At 53.7% G+C, this 21,378-nt stretch overlaps 2 protein-coding genes across 10 annotated transcripts in view; one reads left to right on the top strand and one right to left on the bottom strand.

The window, feature by feature from the left end:
- Window positions 1-10,721, top strand: part of AFAP1L2 (actin filament associated protein 1 like 2) — a 99,591-nt gene extending 88,870 nt beyond the window's left edge. For 3 of the 7 annotated variants that reach the window (XM_086680943.1, XM_086680940.1, XM_086680944.1), the window contains 9 exons: window positions 425-636; window positions 2,245-2,390; window positions 2,983-3,094; window positions 3,725-3,961; window positions 4,044-4,215; window positions 4,474-4,629; window positions 7,167-7,360; window positions 7,475-7,597; window positions 8,472-10,721. In XM_086680943.1, coding sequence (XP_086537069.1) covers window positions 425-636; window positions 2,245-2,390; window positions 2,983-3,094; window positions 3,725-3,961; window positions 4,044-4,215; window positions 4,474-4,629; window positions 7,167-7,360; window positions 7,475-7,597; window positions 8,472-8,498 — 1,379 coding nt within the window. In that variant the 3' untranslated portion in view covers window positions 8,499-10,721. The remainder of the gene's footprint in view (window positions 1-424; window positions 637-2,244; window positions 2,391-2,982; window positions 3,095-3,724; window positions 3,962-4,043; window positions 4,216-4,473; window positions 4,630-7,166; window positions 7,361-7,474; window positions 7,598-8,471) is intronic. The other 4 variants (XM_086680942.1, XM_086680947.1, XM_086680941.1 and 1 more) reach the window with 2 other exon arrangements.
- Window positions 10,722-12,042: 1,321 nt separating this feature from the next.
- The window catches only part of VWA2 (von Willebrand factor A domain containing 2), a 42,720-nt gene continuing 33,384 nt past the window's right edge, over window positions 12,043-21,378 (bottom strand). For all 3 annotated transcript variants that reach the window (XM_025918224.2, XM_086680939.1, XM_086680938.1), the window contains 6 exons: window positions 21,226-21,281; window positions 18,134-18,241; window positions 16,298-16,870; window positions 14,556-15,107; window positions 13,726-13,851; window positions 12,043-12,866 (listed from right to left, as the gene is read on the bottom strand). In XM_025918224.2, coding sequence (XP_025774009.2) covers window positions 12,778-12,866; window positions 13,726-13,851; window positions 14,556-15,107; window positions 16,298-16,870; window positions 18,134-18,241; window positions 21,226-21,281 — 1,504 coding nt within the window. In that variant the 3' untranslated portion in view covers window positions 12,043-12,777. The remainder of the gene's footprint in view (window positions 12,867-13,725; window positions 13,852-14,555; window positions 15,108-16,297; window positions 16,871-18,133; window positions 18,242-21,225; window positions 21,282-21,378) is intronic.

Raw genomic sequence — 21,378 nt, 5'->3', positions numbered from 1 at the left:
GGGGCAGGGCCCAGCAAGGCCAGCCGCACTGGGGAGGATGAGAGGGCGCCGGCAGAAGGGAGGAGGACTTGGCAGCCGAGGCCCAGTGATGGAAAGGTCCGTCGGGGATGGTGACGGAACTAGGGCTGTGGACGTCAGCGCGTGATGGCACCTGCAGCGAGGCGGCCCTGGCCGGGGACCTTCCTGCACGTGGCCTAAGTGACCAGAGGCGGTGAGGAGGGTGGCTGCCAGTGGGGGTAGGAGGGTGAGGGGGCCTTGTCCTGTACACACGCACCACCCGCCTGCTCTAGTCAACGACACGGCTCGCTGCCCTCGGGACAGACCTATTGCGAAGCGCGACAGGTCTTGCAACTGAGATTCTGGGGGAGCTTCTAGGAGGCCCAGAGGTGGTGGCAGCTACGGACACCCTTGTCCCCTCCGGCAGGCTACCTGAACGTGCTGGTCAACAGCCAGTGGAAGTCCCGCTGGTGCTCCGTCAGGGACAGTCACCTGCACTTCTACCTGGACCGGAACCGGAGCAAGGTGGCCCAGCAGCCCGTCAGCCTGCTGGGCTGTGAGGTGGTCCCAGACCCGAGCCCCGACCACCTCTACTCCTTCCGCATCCTGCACCACGGCGAGGAGCTGGCCAAGCTCGAGGTACCACTGGCCCGCAGGGGCGGGCGACGGGGCGCGGGGCTCTGGGCTGTTTGCTGCGCTCTGCGGACCGTCACCCTGTTCGGAGATGCAGCCTAGCCCTGCGTTATTTTTACTCCCTTGCATTTTACTTCTTTGCGCTTTAAAAAAAAAAAAAAAAAAAAAGAATTGTCTACTCCCTTTCTGACCTCAGAGTGGTTGTGTTATAGGAAAGGGACAATGAGTTACTTCCTGCCCTCAGGGCAGGAGGAGTATTTATAACTCCCTGAGCTGCTTGAAAAACCTTCTGGGGATTCACAGTGGGTTTGGTTTGTGGATCACCAGATGGGGCCCCGTGCATAGAGGGGATGATTGTTAGGGCTTATCTGGGGCAAGAACGAGGTTTGTGATACCTTTTCTCCCACTCCCCACCCTCTGTGTGATGTGCTGTTACATTTACAAAAATAAGAGGTGACCTCATGCCTTGCACTGAGCAGGGGCAGGTCCGAGCCAGACTTAACACGCAAAGAAACATCCCGTGGTTCACCCCTGGTCACCTAGTCCTTTACGCCGGGGTCTTCATCCAGATTGTGCTCCAATACTGCCCTCTGGTGGCTAAAAGCTCCGCAGGTTGTTTCCCAGGGACAAGCGTGTCTGTATCCACCCGTCTGTCCTGTTGACGGGTATCTACTCAGTACAGTTATATCTTGAACAAGACAGGCTGTCACAGAACTTGGATTCTAGCGTGAGACTGGGGTGCTATTCATCGAATTACCCAGTGGATTACTTACAGTTGCTGGAAAGCCGCGGTGGGGGGTGCTGTGATGTGTGCAGAAGCCTGCATGTGGCGGGGAGGCCGGGGTTGGGAGGCTGGGAGGGGCGGAGGGTTGACCCTCAGAGGTACAACCACTGGCATACAAAGGGAGGCCCTGAACAAAAGGGTTCAGGGGAGGGTGGCGGGCTCAGATTTGGATTTCGAGATGCCCCCTCCAGCTGCTGGGTCGGGGAAGGACGGAAGGGGAAGGCAAGAAGCAATGTTGGCATTTTAAAAGATACCCAGTGTACATATTTGATTAGAATGCATTGTCCCCTGGGGGAAAAAAAAAAAAAAAAAAAACAGGCTCCAACTTCACCGGGATTTATTTAGTTATTTATTAGAGCCAGCTGACCTGGTATAAAGAAATGTATTTAAGAGAACCTTTCTTGGAAGACTGTAGTAAAACTGGAAATGAAATTCGAATTTTGTTATGTCTTAGGGATTCAGTCTTGTATGTGTGGATTAGGTTGACAAACTGCCCTGTGATTGTTGATAAAATAGAGGTGTCGACCTTAAATGCATATGGTGTTAATCGTCCTCTCCGGGCTCCTTGGCCTTCTAGAAATACACGTGTGTGAATCACATCTGACACTCGGGACAAATGTCCACGGCGTCACTGAGGTGGCATTATCCCCAGTGGCAGGAAATGTTATTTGGACTCACCGGGATGAGAGAAGCTAGTGGCAGTGAGGGAGCATGGCCCCAGGCTCTCTCCGGGGCCCTGCCCGGCCGGGCCTCGGGGCCGGGAGGGCTGGGCACCGGACGACACACTCCACACTCCAGCGCTGCTCACGTGCCTCTCGGCCTCCCCCCAGGCCAAGTCGTCCGAGGAAATGGGCCACTGGCTAGGCCTCCTGCTCTCTGAGTCAGGCTCCAAGACAGACCCGGAGGAATTCACCTACGACTACGTGGATGCCGACAGGGTGTCCTGTATCGTGAGTGCGGCCAAAACCTCTCTGCTGTGAGTATTAAGGGGCCTTCTGCTTCACGCTCTCCCACTCCCAGCCACGCTTCAAGACTGGGGCCCAGACTGGCCTCCGGTGGCCCGTTCCGCCGCGCAGGGCGGCAGCTGAGGACTCAGGGTCAGCCCCGTTCTGTCCAGCAGCAGGAAGCCCCGGGCCCCGGGAGCAGCTGAGAGCTAGGAGCTGAGCCAGGCCTTGGGCCGGGGGCAGCCACGTGCCCTTGGCCTGGATGGACGCTCTCCAGCTCCTCGGGGCAGAGTCGGAGCCTCTCCTGACCGTCCCCTTTCCTTGTTGTGGATTCAGCACTTCGTCCTGGCTCCCCTGCTGGGATAGGCTCGCTCCGCAATAAGCAGGGTTCGTTCTTCTGCTTTCCAGACAAGCAGACTGGGCTCAGGGAGAAGCGGTCCCGGGTCAGGATACCGAGGTGGCTCTGGCGGGAGCCGGCCCAGCCGCTGCAGCGGGATCCGTTTTCCTGGGTACCGAGAGGGGGACGTAGCTGGCCTGGGCTGCTGTCGTAGGTCCTTTGAGATGGGTGGCTTTGGGCCACCCTGCCCTGATCTTCCCCTTGCTGTATCTTGCCGGCTCTTCCAGACTGATGCAGAGGAAGTTCTCAGAGCCAAACACTTACATCGATGGCCTGCCCAGCCAGGACCGCCAGGAGATGCTGTATGACGACGTGGAAGTGTCGGAGCTGACGGCCATGGTAAGGACACAGGCTGGGCTCTCCCCTCCTCCTCCCACCAAACCTCAGTGCCAGAGATCGGCAGGTTGTCCCTAAGACTGGCAGGTTCCCAGTCACCTGCAGTGTGCAGGAACCTAGTGCAATAAGGCCATCTTTTGTGCAGCGTACCTGGCTTGGGGACTGGTCCAGCGAACATAGCTGGTCAACCACGCCGGTCAGTATGAGGGGTGGGATGTGTGGCGTCGGGATCAGGAGCAGCGACACCATTAACCACCGAGGCCCACACTGATGGTGAATAGTCATAGTGACAGTAGGTTCCAGTTCCTGGGCATTGAACTCTGTGCTGTGCTAAGGGCTTCTGCGGATTCTCTCACTGAATCCTAACCGCCTGGTCAGAGGCACCGCTAGTCCCTTTCTCTACAGAAAGGAGATTCAGGAGTAGTAAGTACTATGTCCTAGGTCTCCCACCTCCTGAACAGCAAATCCAGGGCTCAAAACCCTGGCCTTGTAAGTCTAGCTCAGTGGAAACTTCCCCAGGAGGCTGGTCTCTGTGAACTCAGCGCGGGGCAGGGACAGGAGGCGGGTCCGGTGCCCCCTCCACAGCCCGGGGAGCAGAGGCCGTGGTGAAAGCCACCTGTCTCTCCTCTGCAGGTGGAAACGCTCGAAGCCGCCCCTGTGACAGACGCTCTGAGCGAGCCCCCGCCGGACCGAGTATACCTGGACCTCACGCCTGTCAAGTCCTTTCTGCACAGCCCCAGCAGTGCACAGACCCGGGCCCACTCCCCACTGCCATCCCACCTAGACCCCCCAGCCGAGGCTCTCCCTGCAGACCCGGGCCCTGCCCCAGATGAGCCCCTCGGAGAGCCCCCAGAGAACCCCAAGCTGCAGGTAAGGCTGTCCTCTAGCAGGTGGGCCGGCCTCGCCTTCGCGGCCCCTGGGCCGGCTGAGCCGTGTTCGCCTTCTCCCAAAGCAGACGCGGCAGGAGAGTCCGGAGTCTGAAGAGCCTTCCGGGAGACTCGCGACAGTCAAAATCCAGACCGAACAGAAGATCTCCTTCCCATCGAGCTGCCCCGACACTACGGCCGTCCCCCCAGCGGGGGCCAGCCCGCCTGTGAAGGACAAGCTGAGGGTGACCACTGCAGGTGCCTGTGCTAGATTAGCGTGGAATGTTCTGGAAGTGGCTTGCAGAAGTTAGTCCAGTTCCTTCCCTTTCAGACGAGGAAGCAGAGGTTCAGAGAGGTGAAGGGACTTGCCCAAAGTCACACAGCAAAGGAAGCGTGGGCCCAATTTTCTTGTCTGTCCCTGCCAGGCCGGGTTGTGTCTGAGCCTGCACAGTGGGTTGGGCTGGCCCTTGTGTCCCAGCCTGGCTGACCTGGGGGTTCTCCTCTGTGGGTCTGTAGAGATCAAACTGGGCAAGAATAGGACAGAAGCCGAGGTGAAGCGGTACACAGAGGAGAAGGAGAGGCTCGAGAAGAAGAAGGAAGAAATCCGGGGGCACCTGGCTCAGCTCCGGAAAGAGAAACGGGAGTTGAGAGAGACCCTGTTAAAATGCACAGGTAAGGGGCCTCCCAGGTGGAGGGGTGTGGGCTTCCCGGGGGAAGAATCTGGATCTGTGCACCGGGCCTGCGGGCCCGTGAGCCTTCGCCGCATCGGTGTTTGGTGCAGGTGGGTGCTCCCCTGCCAGGTCCTTCCCCCATCCTGTCTGAAATGTTGCTATGCTGTACAGAGACCCTCTGATCTGCCGTCAACAGGACCAGGAGGTAGTGGAAAAAAACCGGTGGGAGGAGGAAATCTCTAAAAACTACATACTTAGGCCGCCATGTTTTATTTTCACTGAAAGCACATTCTGTCTTGGGGTGCCCAGGTGGATCAGTCAGTTAAGTGACCGGCTCTGTGTCATGATCTCACAATTTTTGAGTTCGAGCCCCGTGTCAGACTCTGTGCTGACAGCTCAGAGCCTGGAGTCTGCTTCGGATTCTGTGTCTCCCTCTCTCTCTGCCCCTCCCCGCTTGTGCTCTGTCTCGCTCTCAGAAATAGCCATTAAAAAAAGTTCCCTCTTGTAATGGAGTGCCAAAGCCTCTGGCCGAGGTGTAGGCCAGCCAACGGGAGTCCCGGGTCACCTTTCCTGTGTTAACCACACCTGCACCGCGGCATCCATCATGTCCAGGCTTGATCTCTTTAGTTCTTTATTCCATTTTTTGAGAGAAAGAGCCGGCGAGCAGGGGAGGGAGACAGAGGATTGGGAAGCAGGCGCTGGGCTGAGCGGGCGGAACCCGACGTGGGGCGTGAACTCAGAAACCGTGAGATCGTTACCTGAGCCGGAGTCAGACGCTTAGCCACCCAGGCGCCCCAGACTTCGTTTCCTTACAGTGAACACACACTTAAGACACTTGCAAGGAAATCTCCTTGTAGATGATTTTCTAGATCCTCCTCCCACCAGTCAGCAGTCATTTCCTAGAAACTTGCTTTTTATAGGACCTTTCCGAAGCACTTACGTCATTTTCATAGAGTCTATCTTTGTGCTTATCTGCTATTTAAATTGCAGACTTGCACCAACCAACACAACTGGCCTGAGCAGGTCTGGGGACAAACCCAGAGACTCCTGGGAAGCTTAGCATGTGATTGTGTCCCCATGACCCTCCTCCACCAAAGTCATCCACTGTCTTTGTTCTAGAATAGCGTTACTGAGCTACAATTCGCAGATCATACAATGGACCCATTTACAGTGTACAAGTCAGTGATTTTTAGTATCTGTACAGATCTGTACATGTTTACCACCCACACTCATTAGCAGTCACTCCCTATCTCCCCCCAACCCTCCCATCCCTAGGCAGCCCCTTGCACTACTGGTTTCAAAGGTCCAGTGGTCTTGGCTGCCAGCGCACAGGGGTAAGGAGACAGTAGCTGGCTTTCCTACGGAGCTGGGACGTGCGCTAACAAGCATGACCAGAGGCGCACTGGCCACAGTCCTTGTAAACCTAGAGAGCAAGCCGGGCTGGGGGTGCAGAACCGGGGATCCCCCGCCCTTTCTCTTCTAGGGGGATTTTCTGGGTAGGAGAAAACTTTTACTGTATTCTTCTGGCAAGTAAGCCCTGAAGATCTTAGGCCAGTAAGTCACAGACCTGAAGAAAGTAATTCTCAAAGTAGGGATACTGACTGCTAACAAGGACTCCGGTTCCAAAAACATCTTTAACATTTCGTCAGCTTTTTCCCTGTGAATTTTTCCTTAAACAGTGGGCCCTGTGACTGCTTGTCCTCTGACAAGGGCTGACAGGTGGCCACTTACCCTAGACTTGGAAACAGGGCCAAGTTATTCCAGTGGCTGCTGGCTCAGGACTCTCTATTGAACACACATGGCACCGTTGTTCCCCCTGGCGGTGAGCTCCTAGGCCAGCATTTCTTGGTGCTACCGCACCAATCTGAGAACTCTAGAGTGATGATAAAACAGGATTGAGGGGCGCCTGGGTGGCGCAGTCGGTTAAGCGTCCGACTTCAGCCAGGTCATGATCTCGCGGTCCGTGAGTTCGAGCCCCGCGTCAGGCTCTGGGCTGATGGCTCAGAGCCTGGAGCCTGTTTCCGATTCTGTGTCTGCCTCTCTCTCTGCCTCTCCCCCGTTCATGCTCTGTCTCTCTCTGTCCCAAAAATAAATAAACGTTGAAAAAAAAATAAAAAAAAAAAAAAAAATAAAACAGGATTGAGAAAGTAGCAGGGCTGAGGACCACCGCTCCGTTAGGCTTAGAGAAGCCCTGAGTGCCAGCAGGATTGAGGGGACTGTGTGGGGCAGGTGGGAACAGCACAGACATCCTCCAAGAGTCAGTAATAAAGCTGCTCTCTCCCTCCCTGGGTAGTTGCTATAACAATAGGGGCCCTCAGTTTTGATACCTGCTAAGAACCTACCAGAAGGGACCTTGGCCTCTGACTTATGCCCTGTTATGAAGGCAGAGCTCTCTGCCCCCCAGAGCTTTCCCCAGCCTCTGCGGAATGCTCACGCAGGCCCCGACCCTGAGCGGTGGAGCCAGAACTGTAGGCCACATCCACCGGGGTTCTGTCTCCACCGGGGTTCTGTCCCCTGAAGCCGATAAATTCTCTGCAGACAAGGGAGTCCTGGCCAGCCTGGAGCAGAAGCTGAAGGAAATCGACGAGGAGTGCAGGGTCGAGGAGAGCAGGCGTGTGGACCTCGAGCTCAACATCGTGGAGGTGAAGGACAACCTGAAGAAGGCAGAGGCCGGGCCCGTGACGCTGGGCACCACTGTGGACACCACCCACCTGGAGAACGTGAGCCCCCGGGTGAGCGGCAGGGTTCCTCTTGGCCGCCTGCACGACCTCCGGGGCCGGGGCTGGGGGAGGCGGGTCACGTGCCCCGCCCTTGGCTCAGGCCTCGCTCTCCTCTTGCCACCACAGCCCAAGGCTGCCACCCCCACCCCTGCCCCAGACTGCACCCCGGTCAACTCTGCCACCGCACTCAAGAACAGGCCTCTTTCGGTCATGGTCACGGGCAAAGGCACCGTCCTCCAGAAAGCGAAGGTAAGCGGCAGTCACACCCAGCCTCCTGCGGGGCCACCGTGGACGGCAGAACTGTCACTAAGGCGGGGTCCCTCGTCTGCCTAGGGTAGCACGTCCCCGCTTTGGGCGCCAGCTCTGAGCGCTCGGCTCTCACGCAGGGGCTGAGGCTTCCTTGTGCCTTTGGCTCCGTCTTCGGCCCTGAGCAACCAGAAAGGCGCGGGCACTTGGTCGAAACGTTCTTACCGGTCACAGCCTGAGGACCCTTGATCCTGCAACTGTCCACCCGTTGGTTACCCAGTAGATTCCAGGGTGATAGCCTGAGTTCAGAGACAAGCTGTGACAGGCGAGTTTCCAAGTCAGAAAGTCAGTGATTCTTAAAGGCCTTCTGCCACTAAAACTGAAGGGACAGGTGATAGGATTTGCCTAAAGCCCCCCAGCCAGCTGGTGGCCAAGGGCTTGGTAAGGTGTAAGCAAGGACAGAGTGCCCTTGCTGGGTTTCTCCCTGAGGGCTAAAGTGTTAGCAGCCTCTTCCGCCTACGAAAGAACATGCCCCGAGCTGCCTTTGTTGGTGGCAAACTCAGTTCCTTATTTCTGTCCTGATTGCCTGCCAGAGAGATTCGGGGGCACATGCACCGATGACTAACTCCTAAATCCACGTGAGCATGTGAGGCTCTGCTCCCTCACTCCCAGCATGCTCCGCTGTGCCACAGTCTCCGAATCTCTTAACGTGTGCCCCAAACTGTGAACAGACAACAATTACCGTCTCCAATGCCTCTAAGCTTCAAAAAAAATACTTCTTACCCTCCGTAGCAACCTCCATATACACAGAACAATGTTAACTAACTCTCTTCTTTGGTGGGGGGGCGGGTGGTGGTGCTGGTATTTGCCACCCTAGGAATGGGAGAAGAAAGGAACAAGTTAGGAAACGAGTTTCATCTAAAGACTTTTCCTGCCATCGTGGACCTTGGTGACAATCCTGCTTCATTAAAGTCTTTGTTCAGAAGAAAAAAGGACTATGGTACTACAGGTGGAGAGCACTGACTAAGAGGAGGCTCTGTCCGTCTTCAGAGCCAAAGGAAATAATATATAACAACAAAAAGAGAGCTTCTCTGGAGACCTAAGTCTACTGAGTGGAAACAATCCATTGTTGTATTCAGGTGTATTCTGTGTTTCTTCTTTGAAGTTTTCATCAACTGCTGTATCAAGCTTTGTAAGTAGCGAAAAGCTTCTGATGGTGAGACTTTGGTGGGAAAGAAATCAAGGTAGCAGGACCCTGACCCACTGGTCGTGTGGCTTTGGTGACCGAGAAGACCTGCACTCTGGACTGTCACCTCTCATCCAAGGGTCTTCTCTCCAACATTAGCAAGTCCTACTCAGTCTTCCGTGGTTTTAAAACAGCCTCGATATCATCACCTGTGTAAAGCCATCCATGACATGCTTTTTGAAAAAACAGGAACAGGGGAGAATATTTGGGACCAAGCTGAGGTGAGGTCCCCACTAAGTTCAGGACTTTTTTTTTTCCAGCCTCAAGCAGGCCTGAATCAATTGCTTTTAAATAAAATTTTAAGTGATGCTGTATTATATAGGGGGAAAGAAATGTTTAAAATCCTGTAATTTAGAACAGCGCAAAGTGTCTTTTTGAGATTTGAAAGTATCTTTTTGAGATCGGACTTTTTACGTTACCATAGGAGAAAAGATGACCCAGCGTTTACAGATTCCGTCCTGTGGCCAGGCCATTTTTAAGGGAAAAGTTATTTAAGTTCTGCGTAATGTCCAGGCCCCTTCCGTGAAGAAGGTGGCGAATTTTGTTTCGGGGTGACTCTCTCTCCTCTTAAAATTGGCAATGCTGTTCTTCTGTGTCTTCTCTTCTGATGTGTCTGTTGTTAACACCGATTGAAACATTTCATCTGTCATTTCTGCCTCGTTTCGGGGGCGGGGTGGGGGGCGGTTATCAATCAGAGTTCTCTAACACTGGTTCCTGAGAACTAAAATTCTTCTGATTTCTACGGTCTTTCTAATCCCAGGGCATTTATTTTCTTTGTGCTATATACGCTTGGTGCCCTTTACCAAGTGATGAGTTCGATTTTTTTTTTTTTAATAAAATGTTAACTGTATTTTGGGGTTTTCCTTGTTATTTCACGGAATTATTTGGGGCAGTGCCTGGTGACTTCTGCCTCAAGGGGGCAACGTCTTGGTTATTTACCTACTAGACTTGAAAATACGTCCATTAAAAACTGGTGGCAGGGTGATCCCAGTGTCAGTAAGGCTGAAAAGGATTTTCACAGTGTAACTGTACAGAACGCAAAGGAAACCTGTGTGATCGGTTTCTGCAGATACATGACTGAAAATCAATACGCCCGGAAGTTAAACACACTCCTAAATCATTCTTGGGGCAAAGAAACGGACCGATACTTGGAAGGTTGCCTAAGGAGCGAAAAGTTCCATGCGTGAATGCACTGATTTCAAAAAGGACAAAATCTGGCTCGTTGAAATCGCTAATAAAAAGACAACATAAAAGGCCCTTAAGTTTGAGGAGTATGTCTTTTCCGTTTTATAAAGTTTTAGCGTAGTTCTGATGCCAAAAATCCAACACAAATCACCAAAGAAAAACCAAATCTCACTTTTGGGGACAAAAATGAAAAAAAAAAACCCGAATATTGGCAAGTGAAATTCAACAGTGTTTAAAGAATCATGCAGCATGACTGGTCATGTTTATCCACGGAAGCAACGGTGGTTCAACGATTAAAACTATACTCATGGGCCATTTATGATATGAACAGATTAAATGTGAAAAAGAACATCATCTCAAAGGAAAGAGAAGAGCATACCACAAATCTCAATACTCCTCATAAACACTCTTTGTAATCCAGGAATAGAAAGAAGTATTCCTAACCTGATAAAGTAATCCACAAAAATATCATGATGGGAGATCGCTTCGGGTCCAGAAACAGATACCACATTATTCTGGAAGTCCCTAGACAATGCAAAATGACATGAGAAAGTACTAGCACAAATATCAAAAGGAAGAAATAAAACCGATTGTTTACAAATACCTTTCTAGAAAAGCAAATTAACAACAGGAGTAGAGCATCTAGCAAGGTAGCTGCAATCAGGATCATTCAGAAAATAAAATTTATGACCTATTTGCACTGTTTTAATTTTTCCAAGGAGAAGATTTTTAATGTTCTATTTTTAAGAGACAGAGGGTGAGCATGGGGAGGGGCAGAGAGAGAGGGAGACACAGAATCTGAGGCAGTGAGCCAGGCTCTGAGCTGTCAGCACAGAGCCCGATGCAGGGTTCAAACCCACGAACTGCAAGGTCATGACCTGAGCTAAAGTCGGACATTTAACCAACTGAGCCACTAGTTTCAAGTTTTTATTTAAATTCTAGTTAGTTAGGGATGCCTGAGTGGCTCAGGAGGTTAAGTGTCTGACTTCAGCTCACATCATGATCTCACAGCTTGTGAGTTCGAGCCCCACGTCGGGCTCTGTGCTGACAGCTCAGAGCCTGGAGCCTGCTTCAGATTCTGTGTCTCCCTCTCTGCCCCTCCCCTGCTCACTGTGTGTGTGTGTGTGTCTCTCAAAATGAATAAACATTAAATTTAAAATCTAGTTAGTTAAAAAAGGCCAGTTTCTTTTAAAAGAAAGAAAAAGTCTTGGCTGGTTAGGCAATGAGATAGGAATTCTCTCTGCCACTATTGGGATGCTGAGAGGGTTGAACTATTCAGTGGTACCTTCCCTAGAAAAGGAAAAAAAAAAAAAAAAGGCTCAAGGTCTGGGATCTAAAAACAGAAGCAGTGTTTTCATGTGTAAGTCTGTGGGTTTTTTGTTTTTTAAGTCAAAGCAATTCAAATGGGATGTCCAAATATCAGCCCTGACCCAAAGAGCCTACACTGTAAAATGATTAAACTTGCTGTTAAAGACTGTGGGTTCATGTAAGTTCTCAGACATCACCCATCGGCACCTGCCAGGTGGACATCCCTGCTCTGATGTCACCTGCCCAGGCTAAAGTAGTAACAGGAGTGAAAATATCCTTGAACACAAATGACTGTCATGAAGGTGCTTGGTACTCTGGACCTTTCATTTGAAATGTCTAAGGATACCCTCAGGCGGCCTCTTCAAGTACTTTAGGTCAAAGCAGCCTTGAATATTTGCATGTAAAACATTTACATTATTTACATTAAAAAGAAAAGACAAAGTATCTGGATATCTGGATGTAGCTCACAGCTCCACAAAGGTTTCTACTGAAAACCCAAAGCGAAAGGACCACAACCAAGGGGAAGGAGTGATTCCTAAACACTGCAGGGGTAAGTACCTGGTTTGCCAGAAAACACTCCAACTAAAAAGCCTTTTTGCCACACGGGTCCTGTTAAGTAACCAACATCATATCCTGAGACATTCCTTTAGCGAGAAGCAAAGCCACTTAGATAACATAAGATCGATGCTTAAAAAACGCCAACACCCTCTAGGTTTCTTTATGCTGTATTTGTTTAAGAATTCCAATCCTCTTTGTCCTAAGAAAAAAAAAGCAAGCAATAAACACCCCCAAGTAGCCCCCCTACGTAATCTCTCGAGGAAGCCCCCCCAAAGGGAATGTAGCCCAGGACCTGGGACATCTTCACCTGGCCCCACCCCCATAGTCAAACAAGTTGGTTAGTGGTCACATTCCAGTCCCGAGCCCTTCTAGGTCTTTGTCACGCACAGATCCAGGCACCAGAAGAAGTCACAAATGCCACACAAGCCCCTTGTCGAACCGAAAGCAAACGCACTAGGAAATCTTTGGGAAAAGAGGTGTGAAAAGGTCCACACTTTTTCCATCTCGAAATGCCGTGGCTTCAGTGGTCCAAACACCACTCTAGTCCGAGCCTCCTCCTATTACCGTTCCCAACGACATCCTATTTAGCATCTGGTGAGGGCCAAGGTTACTTCAAACAGGCCATCAGGAGTCTCCACGCTCCTTTGTTTCTCCTCAGGGGAAAGGCGGCCGACGACACGAGCTCACCGGGGCACAGCCAGGCACAGCAACCAAATACTTACATGTCAAGACTTTTCAACATCAGCATTAGTGGTGGAATCAGGTGTCGCTGTGTCCCCAAGCAGCACAGTCTGCAGCCGGGACAGCTCTTTGTGGCGGAGGCACGAGGGCGGGAGGGTTCTGCGCGGAGCCGGAGGCAGGATGCTCCACGGATGCCACGGCAGTTTCAGCGCCCGGGGTGCTCAGACCTGGGCAGTTGCTGGGAGGGGTCTCGGCGGGAGCCACGGGCCTTGGGGGCATCTCCTCTCAAGGACCCTGGGAGAGAAATGAACCTTGAGAACAGGAGGAGTGTCAGTCATCTTTTCAGCCAAATGGCAGCCTGTGGGGCCCTGTGTGGCTCTCCCTTCCTCCAGAGCCCGAGCCCGAGCCCATGTGCCAGATCAGAGGCCCTGTCGGCGCCCTTCAGGTCCACTCCCCGGCCTCAGACAGCCTTGCTCGGCCAGTGGCCGAAAACCCAAGACTTCCAGGGGCATCTTCTGGTCGCTGGCTCCCCTAACTTGAAATTCAAGAGCAGGAGCCACAGTGGGCCCGTAAGGCTGCCCAACATTACTCTCCGTCTGGTTGAGGCCCCTTCTCTCCTGGACAGTTACCGAGCTCTCCTCAAACCACCAGTGCCCCCTCCTGTCCTCACTCTCTGCTGACGGCTGTTCCTCCCATTTCGCTGAGAGGGGAGACACGTTCAAAAAAGAACTCCCCCCAGCCTCCACCCCCCACCCTGTCCCCACCAACCCGCATCTGTGCCTGCGTCCTCTGTCTCCCAGACACCCCGCCTCCACTGCGCTCCCGGCCCAGGCCCCCCTGGGAGACCTCCCTCCCAGGATATGCTCAGCACCCACACGCTGCATGTTGCACCTGCTCCCTGTCCGTCTCCCCCCGCTGGCATGGGAGCTCCGGCAGGACAGGACTGCTTGTTTACTGCCATATTCCCCGCACCTAGAACCGCACCCAGGGTGCAGGCGGCCCCGCTCAATGTCTCGCGCGGGAACGACAAACGACTGCATGAGTCCTTCTGTTGAGCGAACGCCCTAGAACCTGCCTTCGGCGGAGTCCCTGGGGCTCAGCAGGTCTGAGGGCCACCCCCAGCTGCCACGTGCAGAGCGAGAGCCCCACTTACGTTTCCCACAGTGGGGGCCCTGCCAGCCGTCCTGGCACTCGCAGCGGTAGCTCCCGTTCTGCAGGATGCAGGTGCCCTCGTGCATGCACGGGCTGGGTTTGCAGAGGTTGACGGGCCGCTTGGCTTCTAGAAGGGAGAACGTGCCCAGCAGGCCCAGCCCAGGTCAGCCCCAAGGCCCTCGACTCCAAGGAAGCCCAGAACAGAGGTGAGGCCCCTGGAGTAGAGCAGCAGCTTGGAGGTTGGCACGTGGTTGGTGCCCCACACTGCTTGGCTAGGTCACAGACCCGGCGTCCACACAGCCTTCCTTCCCTACTGCATATGGAGACTGACTCTCTCTCTCTCTTTCTCAAACATGCTGTGCACATAGCAGTGTTTACCATTATTATCACGGACACACTTTTAAAACAGCAGGAAGGAGTTAACTGGCAAAAGGAGGCCCTGGGGTCAGGCTGGCCTGGCTGTGTTTGTTCCCAGCTCTGTCATTCACTACCTAGGTCGGTGTCAACCTGGGCCCTCAGATTCCTGGGGGCGTCTGCGGGTATCCTAGGGATGTCTTCTGTTCAAACGAGGTACGAAACCTCTCAAGTCGGGAGAGAGGGATTTTTTTTTGTTACTCAAATTCTCTGCACCTTAAATGTCAGATTGGGTCAGCTGCGCCTGGGGCAGGGTTTCACGGGAGCGGGGATTTAGCAGAGAAGCCAGCGCACGGAACGCGCGGGGGCAGCTGGGGGGCGCTGCCATCCTGGCGATGAGGCACCCAAGGGTGCAGGCTGAGTGCCCCCAGCCCCACCCCGGAAGCAACAATGAAGGGTGTGGACTCCCCCGCTCACCTCCACATATCCACTGGATGAGCGCGTCCTGGTGGTGCCTCAGGTCTGCGTAGGTTGCCACGTGGAGCAGGGAGTCCCGGGGACCCGCGAGCCTCCGCAGCGCCTCCCTCAGCACGGGCCCCACGCCCACCACCAGGACAGAGACGCCATTGTTCCTCAGCTTCCGGACGGGGACAGCCGCGTCCTCCGCCCCCAGCCCGCCTGTGAGCACCACCACAGCCTTGGGGACACCAGGCCGGGCGCCCCTCTGGACCGTCATCACCCTGTCATGGATGTGCAGCAAGGCTGTGCCCGCCGAGCCCACCCCGCCCAGGTAGGGGGCCTGGCTCACGGCCCGCAGCACCGCGGCGCGGGTGGCGTGGGTGTCCAGCCCGAAGGCCACGCGGACCCGGCCGCCGTAAACCACCAGGCCGACCTGCGTCACGTCGGGGTTCACGTCAAACCGGAGCGCGCAACTCCTCACGAAACTCTGCATCCGGGCGAAGTTCTCGGGCCCCACGGAGGCCGAGGCATCCAACGCGAAGACCAGGTCCAGGGACCGCGCCTGGCAGCCTGCAGGGACAAGCGGAGTGAGCCCCGGGCCAGGCCCTGCCCAGCGGAGCCCCCTCCTCGGCACCAGGCCAGAAAGGGGAGCCGCCCTGGATTGGGCCAGCCAGTCAGCCCGCTGCAGCCGCCACCCTCCGCCCGCTCCTCGAACGTGAGGACACACGAATGCCAGGCTAGACCACATTCCCAGACTCCCCGGCAGAGAGAGCTGAGGCAGATGGCCACACCTGTCTCATGGGATGTGGTCAGAAACGACCGTGCGGTCTCCAAACCTTGTCCTCGAGAGGAAGCTGCTTCCCTCCTACTTCCCTTCTCCCCACCTCCTGCTGGCTGAGAAACAAGGACCTCAGGCCCAGAGGTGGCACAAGAGAGCCAAGCCACCCTGCTGGCTGAGGCCACACTCACCTCCTAACTGCGAGAGGAAGAAATGTCTAAATCGGCTGTAAGCCACTGGGCTCCGGGGACCCTCTGGGACAGCAACTCGCCCGCACCCTCATCCATTCCCTTCCTGGGCACCCTCCGTGTGCCATGAACTGGACTCGAGGCGCTGACTGTACCAAGTGGACAAGATGGGCCCACGCCCCGCCTCAAGGGGCTGTCTGTGGGGTGACAGACAGGAGACCCACACAGAATTACAAATTACGTGAGCAGGCTTGGGGGCCCAAACCAGGCTACTGTGAGAGGGACCAGCAGGAGCACAAAAGCAGATCGGGAGAAGTCAGGGCCTCTCTGTGAGGAGTAAGTGTGAGCTGAGGGGTGGGTGGGGTCCTGAGGCAGGGGGAGGCCCCAAGTGGCTGGACCCCCCCACCCCCACCCCGCACCATGCTGGGGCTGCAGACAGATCTCAGGAACCAGCCACAGGGAGCTCTCAGAAGCCAGCGGAAGGAGTCTGGGTTTTCTGCCAAGTGCAGAGGGGAGCCAGTGGATCGAATTTATGGGTTTTTAAACACCACGCCAGCACAAGGAATATCTGAGAAACTGGCGGCCCGGGGAAGCCTAGGAAGGCATGATGGCCAACTATAACGCAGGGTCCTGGACAGAATCCCTGGAACAAAAAAAGGGCCACTAGGTAAAGACTAAGATCTGAACAAAGTATAGACCTTAGTAAATAATATTTGTGGATTCATTAACTATGACAAATGCACCCTGTTTTAACGCCTCGTAAGAGGAAGCACCATGGAGTCCTGGGACCTCACCTGGCGGCGGCCGGCTGCACAGCTTCCCCTGCAGCTCACGGGTTTGGCGAAACAGGTCATGTGGGCCGGTGTAGACCAGGACGCGCTCTGGGCTGCCTGTGATCTCCTCCAGCTCTGCCCGCACGGCCTCGGTGCCCACTCCCAGCAGGAGCAGCTCTCGGGCCCTCGCATGACGCGCCGGGCCGGCCACGTCATCCTGGGAGGGTGACTCGGTGAGCAGGACCACCACTCTGCGGGGACGGTCCTGGCCCGTCCTGGCGGCGCTCCCGAAGCCGCGCTCAGCCGCCTGCCGCAAGGCGCCGCCCGTTAGGGTGGCGCCCCCGCCGAAGGGGATGCCATCCAGGCTCCTGAGCAGGTCCGGCACGTCCTGGTACTCGCCCACGGGCACGGCCACCATCAGCTCCCCGCTGTAGCGGGCCACACCCACGCGGGCCTGGGAGTCCTCGCCCAGTGAGGCCTGCACAAACCGCTTCACGAAGGCCTTGGCCCGCAGGAAGCCCTCCAGGGTGGTGCCCGCTGAGCTGGCCAGCAGGAAGAGGATGTCGATTCTGCATTCCGGGCTCAGCTTCGGGGCTGCCGGGATCACAGCAGCCGTCAGTCACGCTATGGCCACCTGGGGCATGGAGGTCGCTGTCCCACCCGAGATGCCCAGCCACTACACCAGGCAGGAGACACCTCCCTCCCAGGAGGGAGACGGGGCAGAGAAGCAGGCAACACGGGCTGGGGCGCATGGCACAGAGTTACACTGACCCGGACACGGCTCTCCCTCCTGGCTCTCACTACGGGTCTCTGTCTGGCCACTTTTTAAAACTTAAACTGTAACTTAGAACTTTCTTCCATTATGGTTAGTGCTTCTTGTGTCCCTGTGAGAAATCTTTGTCTACCTCAAATCAGGAAGATATGCCACGTTTTCTTCCAGAAACTTCACTGCTTTGTCTTTTACGTTTAGATCTACGATCCATCCGGAACTGATTTCTGTGTCTCTTAGAAGGTAGGGGGTCAAGATTGTGTTCTTCCATAGAGATCTCCAGTTGACCCAACACTACGTTTTTTAAGTTATTATTTTTTACAATAAATAAAATATATACATAATACATATATAACATTATATAATATATAACATTATATAATATACAATATATATTATATAACATATAATATATATTATATATTATATATTATATTAATATATATTAATATAATATATAATTATATATTTGTATAATATAATTAACTTAATAATATATTATCTATAATAAATATGTATTATCAATATAACATAATATATATAATAAATATATATTTTTTATATATAATAAATATATATATATTTTTTAAAGTTTTTGTTTAATAAGCTCCTACTCTGTGTCAAGCCTTGTTACAAGGCACTTTCCATCTACCTTATTTAAAATGCCCAGCAACCCTACAGGGTAAAGCCTACTATAATTTTCATCTCATACCAGGGGTTAGTCCCTTTGCTCCTGTTCCTATGAGAGGGGAGAAGAGACTGCCCAGAACCAGGACTGAGAGTCAGACTGGCGTCAGCCTGCACCTGAACTCAGCAATGCTCAAAGAGCAAGCAGTGGCCATTCTAAAGATAAAACGCCAGGAGCTGCTGTCCTACCCAGGGTATCACCACCTGAGTTATTTATTCGTGGAGCACTCAGAGGCTGAATCACACGAAACAACAGATCGGCGGTGTGCCTGCAAAGTAGGTGGCTCTAAAACTCAAGGGCCAGTTTCTACCTAGTAGCTAGCAGGGTGGGAGGTTGGTAGGGGGAGCCCAGGTTCCACGGCTCCCCAACGGTCAGTCTCAGAAGTCCCGTGCATACGTACCGCAGTTAGCCTCCCCTCCGAAGGCTGGTGGGCAGAGGCAGTGGTACCTGTCCAGTCCTTCTGGAACACACGTGCCTCCATTCTGGCAGGGCTGCGAGTCACAGGCGCCTATCGGAGAGAGGCCCATTAAGAGCCTAGCACGTCAGCTCAGAGGCTTGAAGGGGTTTGGCCAGAGGTGTGAATCTGGCAGACCACCCTGAGCCCCACCAGGGCCCAGCTCCCTTCTTCCCTTGGGACCACTAGGAAACTAGCCACGAAGTCTGTGGCAAAGAGGGGACAGAAAGCGACTGAGGCACGTAAAGCAGGGGCCGGGTGGCCGATGTCAAGGGCACTCAGTGATGGGCTCCCTAAGGCCCTGTGTGAATTACAGGCTCAACGGACCCTGGACTGTTAGGGACTGAATTGTCTTCCTCCAAATTCATATGTGCAAGTCCCAGCCCTCAGGTCCTTAGGATGTGACTGTATTTGGAAAGGGCCTTTACAGAGGAAATTAAGGCCAAATGAGGTCATAGGGTGGGCCCTAATCCAGTCTGGCGCGTACGAGGAGGAAGAGACACCAGCCTCGCGCAGAGGGAGGCCATGTGAGGACAATGAGGAGACAGCCATCTGCAAATGGAGCAGAGAGACCCCAGAAGAAACAGAACCTGCCGCCCCCTTCATCTTGGACTCCCAGTCTCCAGAACCACGAGCAAGTGCATTTGTTGCTTCAGGCATCCCGTCTGTGATATTTGTTCATGGCAGCCTTAGCCGACTGCACAACATGGCTTCACAGCCCCCGCCTGCCGAGGAGACCTGGAGGAGCTCCCGGGGGCTGCAGTGATTAACTGGTGTTGGATCGGAGCTCGGCGAGGATGGAAATCTCAGTAGCATCATGGCAGCCACGCGGGTGTCCGTAAGACTCAGGCGGCACCGTGGCGTGCCATTTCCTGAAGTTCTATGGGGCTGTTCTTAACGGCCTCTCTGGGCTGCCACTGCAAGATGGTGAGCCTTTGGTGCCTGGGGCCCATGAATGTGGCCTCCTCCACCTGCATGGGCACCGTAATTAGCCCCTCCACAGAGTTATTGTGACGATCATGTGAACTAATCTACGGAAAGTCTTGGCACAAAGCCTGGTGTGAAGCCAACACTCCATAACATGTTAACACCGCATTGGCTTTGGGAGGTGAGGTCCAAATTAGGGGCAGTGTCTCTTCCAAAGGGGCTACTTTATACAGGAAACCACAGCCCGTGACAAAATGGGGCCCGCTCTGAAGTGTCCTACCTATGATACCCTATGGTCAATATCTGAGCTCCTTTCAATTCCCTTATCAATTACTGTAAAATGCAGATGATACCACATGACCTCCCTCCCAGAGTTAGAACAGACAAGATCTTTATGAATTCACGTATCATGATATGCAAAGGACTTACTAAGCAGCTGAGTGTGGTTACCACGGGAATTGGTGATTTCTGTCCTTTCTACATAAAAATGTAGAAAATGTGGGGCGCCTGGGTGGCGCAGTCGGTTAAGCGTCCGACTTCAGCCAGGTCACGATCTCACGGTCCGTGAGTTCGAGCCCCGCGTCAGGCTCTGGGCTGATGGCTCGGAGCCTGGAGCCTGTTTCCGATTCTGTGTCTCCCTCTCTCTCTGCCCCTCCCCCGTTCATGCTCTGTCTCTCTCTGTCCAAAAAAAAAAAAAAAAAAAAAAAAATGTAGAAAATGTGGTGGTCACATCACCATAATTAAAGCGTATGCTTATTGGAGGTAGAATTTTTGAGGCCAACTCCGGGCACCCAGGCCTGCTATTCTGTCAGCCTGTGTATCATGGAAACAACTGGGGGCACATGAACATGGGGCCTTTAATGGAGCAGCTGCTACGTGCCAGGTACTGTGTTAAGCACCACGCGTGCATGATCTCGCTTCACGAACACTGCCCGATGAGGTAGGTTTTTGTCAAGGTCCCCTCATTTCAGATGGGGAAACTGAAGTTCAATGACTAGAGGTCACGTGCAGTTCAGATAGCTGGAAAGGGGTAGAGCTGGGACTCAAACCCGGGTCACTCTCTTTCCAAAGCTTTAGGCTCAAACTTCAATTTCCTTTTTTTTTTTTTTTGGAGGGGGGTGCAGAAGGACAGCGAGCACGTGCGTGTGAGCACGCGTGAGCGGGGGACAGGCAAAGAGAGAGGGGGACAGAGAATCCCAAGCAGGACTCGACGCGAGACTTGATCTCAAGAACCGTGAGATCATGACCTGAGCCGAACTCAAGACTGAGCTTAACCGACTGAGCCACCCAGGCACCCCTCAAACCTTAATGTCTGAGGAAGAAACCACCCTACTTTCAGCTTCTTCTGTGTTTCACAAGTATGCAACTTGGGAACTTTAAAACAGGATGTCAAGGGGATCACCAAACTCGGGGCAGAAAGTGCAGCTGGCTCTGCTTCCAGGAGACGGGCTCCTTGCCTCAATCGGCAGTAGCAAACCCATAAATGACTGATGCCAACACATGAGTGCAATTTCTATGCTCCCGGGTCAGTGGGGTGCGCTAGACCCCCGGGGAAGGAGCAGGAAGGCCCACTGGGGAGCCAGGCTGAACGATGCCTAATGGTATTAGTGAGTCCGCCTGTTTGCTTTGGGGCCTTGTGGCTGACGAAGCACTTCCATGGGCATTTATCTACCGAATCTTCACTAGGAACCCGTTTATGATACCCCCTATCATACAGAGCAGGGAGACGGGGATTCCAGACGTGGGACAATCTGTTTTATAGAGGAGGAAACTGAGGCTTAAGTGTCCGGCCTGGAGTTTGGTGCTGGACGTGAGCTTCCCTTTCTGCAAAGCCGGTGCTCAAGGCACGCCCTTCTCTGCCTCTTGTCCTGCAAGGGGCACGGGTTAAGGAAGGTAACTCCAAAGTCTTCATTCTTAGTGAAAAAACGCCACTGAGCAAAGGAGGAATGAGTCCAGCATGAGCATTCACCTCCACCTCTGAAATGCCAGTCGCCCTGCCTGGGAGCTGGTTCCAACCCCACCCTCTGCCCCAGGCGTGCAAACACATCTTTAGATGCCAGCCTAGTCCCAGGGCCCAGAAAGAGCTAGAAAATCCAAGACGCAGACTGTACCTGGGCAGGTTGTCCTGTAGCAGGTGGCAGGGTGGGTTAGGACCACTCTCTTCCAGCTGTCACCCAAGGGAACAAATGGCAGAGAGCAAAAGTTTAACACGAAAGCAGAAACCTGGAAGGTAATTTAAACCGCTAAAAGCCGGTATGAGATTC

The sequence above is a fragment of the Puma concolor genome, chromosome D2 (genome assembly GCF_028749965.1).
Source record: "Puma concolor isolate L17-30 chromosome D2, mPumCon1.1.hap2, whole genome shotgun sequence".
NCBI lineage: Eukaryota > Metazoa > Chordata > Mammalia > Carnivora > Felidae > Puma > Puma concolor.
This window is presented reverse-complemented; position numbering and strand designations above follow the sequence as displayed.